The following is a 14,433-nucleotide window of genomic DNA, read 5'->3' as shown; positions in this document are numbered from 1 at the left end:
AGGGCAAACTTCTATAATCTGTTCTGCATCACTTCAAATGATAGCGTTATTAAAAAAAAACCGCAACAATATTTTGAATCGCTGCATTTCGACTTTTAAAGTACGGAATCCCAAGCTTTCTTTTATACGATAGAAAATCATCAAATTTTTAATGACTCCTATCGCTTTAGGTTGAGCGCAAGAGGGATTCAAACTTTTACTGACTCAAACCCATCCTTAGTAATCCTTTCAGACAAACCCACTGGTTATTCACACTTTAGCTCTGATCAAAACGACTCATTCCCATCTGAAAGAACATTACTTCAAAAGATGGTGATAGTTCTACTTTAAACCCCATTGGAAACCCAACGCAACCTTTGATATTATATCAAGAAAACTGTGAAACAGAAACGGGGACCATTAAAAGGCACCTCTCGTTCGACGGTTAACCTCCTTTCCAGAAATACCTTATTGAATTTTCATTGGCCATTCATTTTTATATCCGTACGCGAATACCGTTCGAATTTAAATTTTTCGTGCGAAAAAATTTGTTGTCTCAAGATGAAAGGCTGATTTATATTCTGAATTTGTTCCGAAGATTACAATTTAAATAAGGAACAGATTATTAAGGGCCGATTTTTCAATCATCAGTTAACTTCTATCTGAGGAATAAATATGGCCGTTTGACATATTTTCTATACAAAAGCTGTCAAAACGTCAAACATATTCGTCAGATAAAAGTTATCCGGCGATTGAAAAATTGGCCCTATAATATACAACGGTTTACTCACGCGTATTTATCGGGAGTGCCCGACTAGTTTCGGACCTAACCGGAGTCCTTAATCATGAGCTGAAGCGGCGGGAACAAATTATTCGGTATCTGATGGCATTTCGTCTCCAAGCGGGTGATGTAAATCTCTTTGAGTTTTTATGACGTTAGTTGAATCGTTTGGTATTAGGGATTTGGGATTCCATGGAATTCGTAATATCCTAATACGAAACCATTTAACCCTCGTAAAAACTCTTTCTACTTCTTTATCTTCCACTAGATGTCATTTTGAGGTATTGTAGGGTCAACCTATGATAATCACAAATAAATTGTCTTGCTATTAGTAAAATCAAAAAACCCAAAAAAAACAAAATTGGTTTAGTAGTTCCGGAGATTATCACCTACATGGACACTTTACAAACCTTTTCTCGTCTCTCTCTTTTTTTTCTATATGTTGTCTGACAACAGTCTGTCTGTCTGTCTGGCATCACAATGAATTGTCAGCGTCGCCTTATGTTTTAGTACCAATAAATGTTTATGATTCCTATTCATAGCTGATGATTAACCTAGATAGTCTTAATAGACGCGGGAAAGCACTAAACTTGATGTTTTAGCCAATAATATAATGGTCTAGTATTCTTTAGTGTTTCTTCGTTTAAAATAATGCTCTGAAATTGGGTGTTTAGCAGAACAGCAATGTGGTAAAGTTTAAAAAAAACAATTGCTTTTTTTGTAAATGGGTAGTATCACATCAGACATCAGTTTGGTAGTTCCTCAATTGAATATAGTTTTTTTGCTATTTTGCTTCCAAAAGTTAAGTTTGGCATACACAAACTACTTTAGTTATTTAAATAGTTTAAGCTCTAAAGAATTTAATGCAAATAGAAGTCCTTAGAATACGTCATGTTTTATTAGAACAGCCAACTCAAATAAAGCATCCTAAGATCCAATATAATTCTAGGAAAAACTCAACCGTCTAAAAAAATTACAAACCTACAAAAATACTCATTTTTCTGTCCCACTACTTTAGACAAAAAAAAACACCACTTTTGATCAAATGATTTATGGACCTCAAATTTTCCCAGTTGTATATATAATATATGCATGGCATCAAATACGTTTGATACAGTTTGATAACCCGTGGGTGTATTAAATGCATGTCAGTTCTCATCTTAACAGATTTGATGGCATGACAATGTATTGTTACGGGATGGTGTGTTCTACTTACAACCCCCTTTTAAAAGATAGGGACAGCGTGTCTTAAGTGATATACACGTTTTTTTCTTCATATATTAGAGATTTTCCGATTAACGTTAAAAAATGACATTTGGTTAGATGCGCTGAACTCTGTAGTTTTAATATGTGCATATTAAAACTACAGAGTTCAATGTCACCACGCTAAACCCACAAGGTGGCGTGTGGCGGGTTCGATCCCAGCGTAGGAAATACATATGACCCCCCAAAGTTGTATGTGAAACCCCCAAAATACAACGCTTACTTAGAGCGGGAGTCGTTTCTTTTTCACTCTAATTTAAAAATTAAGGGATTTAAAAAAATTACTCGTTATTATTGTAAAAAAAAACAGTCGATCACTTACAACATAAATTCTAACCTATTTGACTTTAACTCGTCTAATAAATTAAAATGCCAATCTGATTTGTCATCACCATGATTCAGTATTAATTTAATACTCTCATCTGAGTATACATGACACTCATTTTCCTCATAATAAGACCGTGTACATTCAAAGTCACAAGTGGAACGTACCATCCTGTGACGCATACAGTTGACTCATAAGATGATGGCGCTCAATTGAAAAGCTGAACCTCACTTGATACGAGTCGATGATGACTTTGTGTGGGTCTAAGTTATAAACTTCAAACGGTTGTCATAATTGGATGAAAATGAAAATATTAAAGTAGTGTAAAGTAATAGCTAAGTAGGTTGTTAAATTCACTTATAATTATTACCTAAACGCACTCCCAATGATACTTTTTTAGGAGATATAGCAACGGAACTTGCCTTTCAAATTCTCTAATACGGAATAGGTTGTGGTTAAAAAATATCTCTGAGTTTACTCAATCATTTATTGCGTTCTCTAATGTACATCAAGGTCTCAAAATCTTATTTCGGAATATAGAGATAAAAGCAAACATGGCATGCATACACATGATCTTTATTGTTTACAATCTTTAATTAATGGCTGTTTACGCCTAAAACTTTTTTATTAGCAAAGCGACTATAAACATGTTGATTCTCTTACTTTTTTACTTTTGATAAATGTTTCTATCTGTGTGGGTAGATTTTTTCTTCTAAAAAATATACGATTCCAACTAAGACAGCTCTGCTGCTTGTAATTTGTTAAAGTTTCCTAATTATACAAAATACGAAGATATTCAGAGTTTTACTTAAGAAGCTCCAAGTCTTGTGCCTAAACAAGATTTTGGCGACCGTGACAGGACGATTTCAAGAATCTGCAGAGTTGGAAATATCATCACGGGTGTCGTCATACTCGGTGATACAAAATTCAACAGAAATCGAAGATTTTGGTGTTGGAGGCTATCCTTGCCTTCCTGGTCAACGAATCAGCCAAAGATCGTGCCGGAAAGCCGATATTCTTCAGCTTCAGCGTCAAGTTAAGTGCCATCCTTTGTTCCGTTATTTCATCCAAATTCCACAATTTCCAAATTCCATACCCATAAATCCATTCTTAATTACCTATATTCCAGTGAATAACCTCTATTTGTGCTATTTTCTTTAGTTTATACAAGTTTTGGTGCAAAAGTAAACTTCGGTAAACGTGCTACCGTATACCATGCACAACAAAAATATATTTTATTTTCGTTATTTCCCAAAGTTTCGAGCATTTATATGCTAATCTACGTATTCATAGGTTAACAGCCAACAGTGGACAATAATTTAATTGGTTTTTCCGTCATATTTAGATCGATTTGCCGAAAGTTTCAGAAATCACTCTGTGAGAACAAGTGGGGTCCAAAGTCCATCACTGCCAGTTCGTGTGTTGGGAGAAGTGTTTCCAGCCGAGACCGGCTTCCCAGTGGTTTTCGCCGAGAGGAGGAACGTGAGAATACATAAGCTTTATTCCTTTTCTTAACTAGTTGAACTTTGTCGATACCGAAACATTTCATAAGATTGCAGTGTTCCATATTTTAAAGTTATATACACAGATTTATTGTTCAAAATGGCAAGCGAAGGTAGTGATAAGCCTGCTTCAAAGTCATCCTTAAGAGAATTGCTTGCAAAACGCAGTTCTATCAAAGGACAAATCACCAAATTCAAAAATTACTTGGACAAAGTTTGTAGTTTGAAAGAGATATCCACAATAGAACTTGCGGAATTAGATTTAAAATTAAATAAATTTCAAGGATTATCGGCAAGGTTTGACAATATACAGAGCGAGATTGAGGTTATTAATTCTTCAAGTATTGACTCAGAACTTGATGAGAGGGAACGCATCGAGCATGATTTTGTTCAATACATTGCTATAGCTAAGACTGAGCTACAAAAATACACAATAGATGATGATAGTAAGCGTCGTCAATCTATCATGATCCACGCGGACTCTGATCATCAAAACATTAGTTTCCGTTTACCAAAAATTCAAATTTCGAAATTTGACGGTTCTTATTTCCGTTGGTTGGAGTTTAGAGACACATACGTCAGTCTGGTTCACAAAAATGATCGCATTCAAGACATACACAAGTTTCATTACCTAGTGTCATATCTAGAGGGTGATGCTGCTCGTATTATATGTAACCTTGAGATTTCTTCGGCTAATTATAAAGAGGCTTGGAATCTGGTTTGCGAGCGATATGATAATGAAAGAATTCTTATCGATTATCATCTAGATTCCTTATTTAATGTGCATCAGCTGACGCGTGAGTCAGACAAGTCACTGCGTTACTTAGTAGATAATATCACTAAAAATCTAAGAGCTTTAAATAGTTTAGGCCTAAGCACAGACAATCCTGCCTGTGATTATATGGTCATTTTCCTGTTATCAGCTAAATTGGATAATCGTACCACGCAAAAGTGGCAAGAATTCCGCAATACTTTAGGTAAAATACCAAACTTAGACCAATTCAAAAAATTTCTTATTGACCGAGCTAATGTCCTTGAATCTCTTATCCGTAACAAATCATTAAATAATTATAATAATAGCACTAAACAAACACAATCATCAAAACCATCTACTTCCAACAATAAATCTATTAATAAATCAAATCGTTTTCAAAATACTAATTCATTTGCCTCTCCAAGTACTTCACAAGCAAGTAACAATATTTCTAAAGTTTATCTTTGTGTCGTATGCAATGGAAATCACAGAATTTACAATTGTCCAGATTTTCAATCTAAATCTATTGCAGAAAGAATTTCATGTGTGTCTAAATATAAATTGTGCAAGAACTGTTTGCGACAAGGTCATCCTGCTTCTGAGTGCTCCATGGGATCGTGTAGGCAATGTAACCAAAGGCATAATTCTCTTCTCCATGATCCTAGTGTGTCTGCTCACTGTACAAGTGGCACCACCGATGATAGTAACATTGAGACTGTCGCAGCGTTCTCACGACAAAAGAATCATCATGTACTCTTATCTACTGCAATAGTAGAAGTTTATAATTCAATAAATAACAAATCAGAAAAGGTCCGGGCTTTGCTGGATAGCGGCAGCCAATCTTCTTTCATCACCAAAGCTCTGCAACAAAAATTGGGCTTAAAATGTAATACAATAAATCCATTAAATGTTATTGGAATAGGTAATAATAAGTGTGATAAAATAATAGAAAGTTGTAATACTTACCTTAAATCAATCCAAGGTACTTACCAAATGAATTTGTCTTGCTACATTCTTCATCAACTCACCGGTGACATTCCAAAGGTCCCAGTTGATATTCATGACCTGAAAATTCCAAAAGGTCTCGTATTAGCCGATCCTAAGTTCAATGAACCTGCTCCCGTTGATATGCTCATCGGAGCAGATGTGTTCTGGGATATCTTAGTTGGCGAGCAGCGCTCTTTAGGTCCCAACAATCCAAAATTACAAAATTCAAAATTGGGCTGGATTGTAGCTGGTCCAATTAATTCTGAAAAATTCATACATAATACTCAATGCAATCATGCAACTATTTCAAACAACGAGCTACACGATATGCTCACTAGATTCTGGGAAATCGAGAGTCTTCCCCAAAGAAGAATTCTCAGCCCCAATGAAATTGCTTGTGAAAACCATTTTCTAAAAAACACATTCCGTTTGAGCAATGGCAGGTTTTGCGTCAGGTTACCACTAAAGGAATCACCAAACTGTCTCGGTGACTCATACAATCAGGCAAAAAAACGTCTTCTTAATCTTGAAAAAAGATTTAGGAAAAATCCTACATTAAAGTCACAATACGTAGAATTCATTCGTGAATATTCAGAATTAGGTCATCTTTCAGAATCACCTATTTCAATTCCAAATCCTTCATATTTTCTAGGTCACCATGCTGTCTTCAAGGAAGACAGCGAGTCCACTAAAATCAGAGTGGTCTTCGACGGCTCCGCTCCCACTGCCTCTGGATACTCTCTGAATGATATTCTCATGATAGGACCTAATTTACAAAATTCTCTTTTTTCCATTTTGGTTAGAGCGCGTCAATACAAGTACATTCTTACTGGGGACATAGCCAAAATGTACAGACAAATTGCTGTGGCCCAGGAGGATTGTAACCTTCAATTAATATTATGGAGAGAAGACGAGTCTCATCCTATCCAAACTCTGAGACTAGGTACTGTTACTTACGGTACTGCAAGTGCCAGTTACCTTAGCACAAAATGTCTTTGGCAGGTGGGAGAAGAGTGCGATGATGAATTAATAAAAACAATAATTCAAAATGACTTTCTAGTCGATGACGTGATCACCGGCTCAGATAGCGAAAGTCAACTAAAATATATTCAAAAGGCCTTAACTACTACTCTAAATTCAGCTTGTTTCCCATTGCGAAAATTCAAAACTAACTTACCTGAATTATTTCATAATATCGTCGAAATTAATACAAAAGATAAACTTACCTTAAGTGAGTCTTCCAGTACTCTCGGCCTCGGCTGGGATCCTGAAAATGACACATTCCATATACCTGTAAAAATAAATTCTATAAATTCAAATGATTTAATTACTAAGAGATTCATAACTTCACAATCTTTTAAAATTTTTGATCCACTTGGCTTGATAAGTCCGTGCATAATTCAAGCAAAAATACTCATACAAAGGTTGTGGCGCAAGGACATTGACTGGGATCAGCCTGTGCCTGATGATTTAAAGGAAAATTGGTATGAAATTTCTAAAAACTTACCTTTGCTGGCAGAACTTCATATTTCACGTAAGGTTATCTGTGATTCACCAAAATTCATTGAGCTTCACTCATTCTGTGACGCTTCACAAGTCGCGTACGGGGCTTGTATCTACATGAGATCGCTGAATGAAAATAACGAGGTAACAGTAAGGCTTCTATGCTCAAAATCTAAGGTGGCTCCAGTGAAACCAACCACAATACCTCGCCTCGAGCTGTGTGCAGCGTTATTGGCAGCAAACTTATGTAAATCCGTTACCGATAGCTTAAGACTAACTCCTTCAAAAATTACACATTGGTGCGATTCTAATGTCGTTCTTTGCTGGATCAACAACGATCCAAGCAAACTAAAAACTTTTGTTGCAAATAGAACTTCTGAAATTCTAGATCTTACTGATCGAAAGTCATGGCGTTATGTTCCTACTGACGCAAATCCTGCGGATTTAATTTCACGTGGTGTAAATGCTTGCCAGCTCCACGATAATACCATGTGGTGGCAAGGTCCATCTTATTTGTATAGTGATGAGTCGCAATGGCCTATATTAAACCCAAACAAATCTAGTGATTTACTTGAAATGAAAGCTCATTATATTAATTTACCTGAGTCTTCTTTCGATTTTAAAGACTTTTCAAATTTTACTAAATTACAGCGAGTATTTGCATATGTTTTAAGATTTTTACATAATTCTAAACAATCAAATAAGCACAATAAATTATCTGGATTTTTAACAGCAAATGAATTAAATAATGCCTTTAACTTTATTTGTCGAGTCGTGCAAAAACAATCTTTTTCTTCTGAATATAAAATATTGCTTGCCAATAAAATATTGTCCTCAAAATCTAAATTATTAAGTTTATCTCCATTTTTTGACTCCACTGCTCAATTGATTAGGGTTGGTGGGAGATTAGATAATTCTAATTATTCGTTCAATAAAAAACACCCAGTACTGTTAGATTCTTCTCACTATGTGACAAAACTTTATTTTATACGCGAACATCTTAAACATTTGCATGCTGGTCCACAGCTACTGCTAGCAACTGTTAGAGATTCTGTTTGGCCTATTAATGGCAGGAAACTTGCTAGGCGCGTTGTCAATCAATGCTTTACCTGTGTGCGTGTTCGGGGTCAAACCTTAAATCCTAAAATGGGTAATTTACCTGCTCATCGAATTTCAATTGACTATCCATTTAAATCAGTTGGTGTTGATTATGCCGGTCCATTTTTCATCCTAAATAGAAAAGGACGTGGTGCTAAATTATCAAAATGTTATTTGTGTTTGTTTATTTGTTTGCGGTTTAAATGCGTTCACTTAGAACCAGTCAGTGACTTGACCAAAGAATCTTTTATAATGACACTCCGTCGCTTTGTTGCACGTCGCGGTCTACCAGCGGAGATTTGTTCCGACAATGGACGAAATTTCGTTGCCGCTGCGAAAGAAATTAGTCATTTCCTAAAAAACAACTCTCAATCTCTCTCTGAGTTCGCGACTGGGGAAGGGATAAAGTTTTCGTTTATACCAGCTTACAGTCCTCATTTTGGTGGAATCTGGGAGGCTGGTGTCAAGGCTGCTAAATACCATATTAAAAGAGTAATGGGAAATACTCATCTCACATTCGAGGAACTTTGTACTTTGTTCGCACAAGTAGAGGCAGTGTTAAATAGCCGTCCCTTGTGCCCAATGTCGTCATCCCCTGACGATTTCCTTTCCTTATCCCCAGGGCATTTCTTGATTGGCAGACCACTCAATGCTCTGCCAACTCCAGCACTCGACGACTGCAAGGCTACCCACCTACAACGTTACGCCCGCCTTGAGCAAATAAGACGGGATTTCTGGAACCGATGGAGGCGAGAATATATATCCGAACTTCAACTACGCACTAAATGGAAGTCCAACACCACAAGGCTAAACATTGGGGATCTTGTTCTTCTGCATGAAGAAAACGTGCCACCCCTAAGCTGGCGTCTCGGGCGTGTGGTACAACTGTTCCCTGGACCAGACGGCATTCCGCGTGTGGCAGACGTCCGCACTTCAAGAGGCCAGTTGCGACGCTCTCTCATTCGACTGTGTCCTCTGCCTACTTCAGATTGTCTATCTTCTGATTTCAAGGTTGAAGCCTAGACCTTCAACGGGGGAGGATATGTTTACGCCTAAAACTTTTTTATTAGCAAAGCGACTATAAACATGTTGATTCTCTTACTTTTTTACTTTTGATAAATGTTTCTATCTGTGTGGGTAGATTTTTTCTTCTAAAAAATATACGATTCCAACTAAGACAGCTCTGCTGCTTGTAATTTGTTAAAGTTTCCTAATTATACAAAATACGAAGATATTCAGAGTTTTACTTAAGAAGCTCCAAGTCTTGTGCCTAAACAATGGCTAAATATTGACTGCACATATAGCAGGACAGCAGATTGGTTGGAGTTACCACACCAAACCTACCCTGCCCAAAGTGTCGCGGTTTTTTCTTATTTATACAAATAATAGTAATGTCTATAAACCTAAATACATTAAAAAAACCTAACACAACAAAAATATCCGACTTTTAAAGCCTTGCACTTACACCAAACCCCAACCAAGTCACGCGTCACCATATAACTTAAATTGCTCGAATAAAAATGCATCGACACTTTGAATTACTGTTACTACCGTCCACGAGTTATGCCCACTGCTGGGCAAAGGTCTGCCCACAATAAGATAATTGATTTTAATTACAATGGATGGGTCCAGTGACATGTAAATCGCGTTAACAATTCCTTGTAATTGTTAATTTGCAATTTAAATTACTTTGTATAATGTGTATGAGTATTTTCTTGTTAATTAATTACTAAATGAGTTTGAGTAAAAGTAGGCGGCATATATTTTATTTTGAAATGACCTTTCAAATTTCTTAAATGAGTCAAAAAAAGCCAAAAATAAGACTTATTCATAGAATAAAATATTAAGTTAAACAGTCTTTCTCTTGTCTATGAAACATATCTTTTTAGACTTCAATAAAATTGTGTGATTGTTACAACCCTTTGAATTTGTCCCGAAAATGGAATCAAAAGCTATCCGCAGGAAACTGCATAACCTAACAAAATGCCATTTTATTTACGCTTCTTTGATTTTCTTTTTAATAATAATGTGATTCATTAGAGTCGGTTGTGATCGGTTTCAAGGTGTCGCTTGCTCTGAGGTCCCGGGTTCGATCCCCGGTCGGGTCAATGTAAAAAAAAATCACGTTTCTCCATTGTGTCGGCTCTGGGTGATTGTGGTACCTTCGTTGTATCTGAATTCCATAACACAAGTGATTTAGCAACTTTCTTTGGGTTCAGAACAATGTATGTGATGTTGTCTGCATTTATTTATTATTATTATTAATTTTACATCCTTTTTAAACATCTCAAATCAATAATCACTTTAACTTAATAAAACATTATTACAAACTTATACATACCAACATTCTTGCCTGTCTTCCGGTATACTTGCAAATAAGAATTACGTAAACATGTGTAAATAAATTGTTTGTCTGTCCGTGACTAACATAATTTGTCTTCATTAAGTTATTTATTTACACAAAGGTTGGTATTCAGAATGTATTAAAAAACCTTCTTAACTAGAGGAGTTTGTAGTGTAACTTAAAATGATTAAGGAATCGTGTTTTTTTTAATCAGAGAGTTTGCTATGACGAGCATGTGTGACGGGCTAGTCCCAATTTGATTGGAGGAGCTCGTGGCTAAGCTATAATCTATACCTCTATATACTAATATATAAAGCTGAAGAGTTTGTTTGTTTGTTTGAACGCGCTAATCTCGGAAACTACTGGTCCGAATTGAAAAATTCTTTTTGTGTTGAATAGACCATTCATCGAGGAAGGCTTTAGGCTATAAACCATCACGCTGCGACTAATAGGAGCGAAGATACAATGGAAAATGTGAAAAAAACAGGGCAGGTATAAATCATAACTTATATATTCTACCCACGGGGACGAAGTCGCTGGCAACAGCTAGTATAATATAATAAGCAATAAGAACCGCATAAGTGAAACGATCACAGGTTAATCTTTGCTTGACGCGGTTGGTCCGTAGATGGGTGGCCATCTTTGTCATAACGAGTTCCTCCGTGTTTCGGAAGGCACGTTAAATTGTGGGTCCCGGCTGTTATTCTTACTTCTTAGACAGTCGTTACAGGTAGTCAGAAGCTTGAACAGTCTGACAACCAGTCTAACCAAGGGGTATCGGGTTGCCCAGGTAACTGGGTTGAGGAGGTCAGATAGGCAGTATCTCCTTGTAAACCACTGGTACTTAGCTGAAACCGGGTAGACTGGTAGCCGACCCCAACATAGTTGGGATAAGGCTAGGCCGATGATGAAAAAATGATGTAATACATACAAATTAATAGTTAAACTCATGACAAAATCCAATTCAATACTTGTTATCAATTTGTGACAAACCTTTACTTACCATATTTAGTTAAACAAACCATAAATTTATGTCTATCTCGTCACGATTCGTGACTAAGTCTAAATATCTAGGCTATTAGGGTATGCTTAATATCTAGACACGTTTGAGAATTAGCGAAATATTCAACAGCAAAATATTGTCAGATAGATAAACTAGTTTGGTATAATTTTCCATGAGACCCAGACACCGCCACGGGCTGTGGGCTCGATCCCCGCGCAAGGACAGGGATGTGTGTGATCCAGAAATGCTTGTCTGAGTCAAATCTGAGTGTGTCTTTTGCATGTGACTTGAATGTTTGTGAAACCCCCGCGACCCAAGGATTAATTATTTGTTAAGGAAAAACATTTCCACTAATTCCGTTGTAAGTAAACCTGTTTTTTTTGTTAGAAATAAACTAAATTAAAATCGAATCTAGAACTATTAGAAACTCAGTCTTACTGTGTTATAGTGACCAAATAACATGGGTTGTGGAGATTAGTATAACATAATGACACATTTATTTTCGTTTCAGGACCTTAAAAATAATTTAAACATACATACTTACTTTACATTATTCTCTTTACTTAATGTTTTCTTTTCATTGTTACAGGTATGTAAAACCAACAGCCGTTTTAAAATCAAGATGTCAACAAACAGGTATCATATTACCAAAACCAAAAACTATCAAAATATTCCAACCGAAGTACCATGAATAAAATAACATTTATACAAGGCGAGAATATCGTGCGAGTTGCTATACATTGCCGGCTATAACATATAACTATTGATACCAGAGCGGCGCCGACCCGCAATGTATTGCAAACGGTACAGTATTACCCGGTTCATCTAAATAAGTTTTTATTAATGCAAAACAATCTACAAGTTACAAAATTCGATTATTAGTCTATTAAGATATACGATCTATACAACCCCCTGTGGTCATCGCGTGATAATTTACAACTGCGACAGAAATTATATAAAACCTTTTTGGAACTTGGGGCCTATCACCGTCTTTTAAAGTTACGGTATTATAGCTGTCGAAGAGAGATGGCACTATAAGCCGCGTATAGCGCTGTCACGCTTTCACAATTATATTAGTTTGAGAGGTGATGAAGCGATCACAGGTCCAATACAAGTTTAACACAAATTATTCATAATTTTATTGAACTTTGTCACGTTTTATTGACATTAGTTATATTTTATCATATTTTTATTAATTCTGATATTATTCGCGTAAACAAAATATTTTTAGATTTAAATGTCGCCATGAATAAAAAATATAACAAAATGTCTAAGGTTTTCTGCCAGTGGCTTAGCTTAGTTACTCATAATAACTGCCTATTGAAACCCTTTAATTAATGTAATACTCGGATCTGGATATTATTCCACACTCAAGAAGTTACGTCACTTGTCGCAAAGGGATATCATTTATATACATTTGAAGATCATCTTTTTTTTATCTTAAGTTGTAACATCGTCCTGATTCTCTGGAATCGTTAAACATCCAATCATCATGATCATCGTCATCGTCATCATCATCATTATCATCATCACCATCAGCCCATATGAGTACACGGCTGGATATAGGCCTCCCCAATGGCATGCTATCGAGACCTATCCCTAACATCCAAACCTATCTTTAAATAACATCTAAAACAATATCGACTTCGAAAGAAACTGAACGCCAACAAAATCATAATCGATCTCCTTCATCAATTCGTAACTTGATACAATATTGTCCAAAAGCAACAAGGGTCAGTTAATCATGACTTGTTGGTTCAGCACTAAACAAATTTGTGCATGACCATTAACCCCATTGTATTTTTGGAAACATGTTCGCTTGACCTCATGGTCTACTTCGAGAGCAAATAATTGTCCGTCTTGTAGTTTATTGGGGAGAAACCCATCTGCCTGATACGACCTCTTCAATTTTAAGGGATGGAAGTGGAATGGATGTCTAGTAAACTTGGCTGACGTTCCTTCTCAGGGTAGTCAGGAAATGTTGGCTTTAGCAAGCTTAGAATGTATTTGACATGTTTAGGTGATGATATTTATCCTGTTTGTTCAATAAGACCATCTTATTTCGATGCGTCTCTTCGTTCGCCATTTACGACATATTTTTTAGTCTTGTTTGAAAAGTTGAAGTTAAAACGGTGAAAAGCTAGACTTCTTTGTAAGCCGAAGCTTGATTCAAAGCATCTAATTGACTTCTTCTTTCTAAGGGAATGGTTGCCTTGAGTTTTTTAGCCCAAAAAGACATCAAGTTAACGGTGCCGTCATTAGCTTGCATTAGGTCATCTTGTGTAGGTATAAGAGCAATTATGGTACTTCAGTAAGTGGGTTATAGTTTGGTCTGAAGTACCACACTCATGATGGAAAATTTCACGCACTAAAATTTATTTGATAGGAGATATAAGGGTTTCAGATTCTCCATTTTGCAGCATTATTTCTGCCCATACCGCAATTTACATTTACTGATATTCAACTAGGTTTTTATACTTTCATTCGACGTTATATATATACTTAAGAACGTTAGTGACACAAATATATAAATGTTGACGTGTCTTCCCATATATTATAATAGACAGTCTGCGTGTGGTCTAGCCTAGGACACCCAAGTATGGACCTATATGAAACTCTAACCCCGATGCTTTTTATTACTAAGTCGTAAAATGGCGGTACCATAATATTTTGCTGTGGACTGCATATGAAATGTCCAGTGACATCATGCCCTACAGACCTATCTAGGACATCAATGGATGACCTAAGTCTCAGGATTAATTGATAATGACTAATGGAAATCTATCAAATGTTTAACCATTAAGGGATAACCTGGGATGTATTTGTTCAGGCTAGTCTGATAGGCTTAGTATTTTTCGCTTAGATATAACCTGCATTGATTTAGGGTCCGGTGT

General features: G+C 36.2%; 2 protein-coding genes across 2 annotated transcripts in view; both read left to right on the top strand.

Annotated features, from left to right (window-relative positions):
• The window catches only part of LOC113505655 (opioid-binding protein/cell adhesion molecule-like), a 164,211-nt gene that overhangs the window by 126,057 nt on the left and 23,721 nt on the right, over positions 1 to 14,433 (top strand). The gene's annotated exons all lie outside the window — the stretch shown is intronic.
• Positions 787 to 9,424, top strand: LOC113505654. Its single transcript, XM_026888457.1, has one exon. The coding sequence runs from the start codon at positions 3,951 to 3,953 to the stop codon at positions 9,213 to 9,215; it is 5,265 nt and encodes a 1,754-aa protein (XP_026744258.1). The 5' UTR covers positions 787 to 3,950; the 3' UTR covers positions 9,216 to 9,424.

Source organism: Trichoplusia ni, chromosome 26 (assembly GCF_003590095.1).
Source record: "Trichoplusia ni isolate ovarian cell line Hi5 chromosome 26, tn1, whole genome shotgun sequence".
NCBI classification, from domain to species: domain Eukaryota; kingdom Metazoa; phylum Arthropoda; class Insecta; order Lepidoptera; family Noctuidae; genus Trichoplusia; species Trichoplusia ni.
This window is presented reverse-complemented; position numbering and strand designations above follow the sequence as displayed.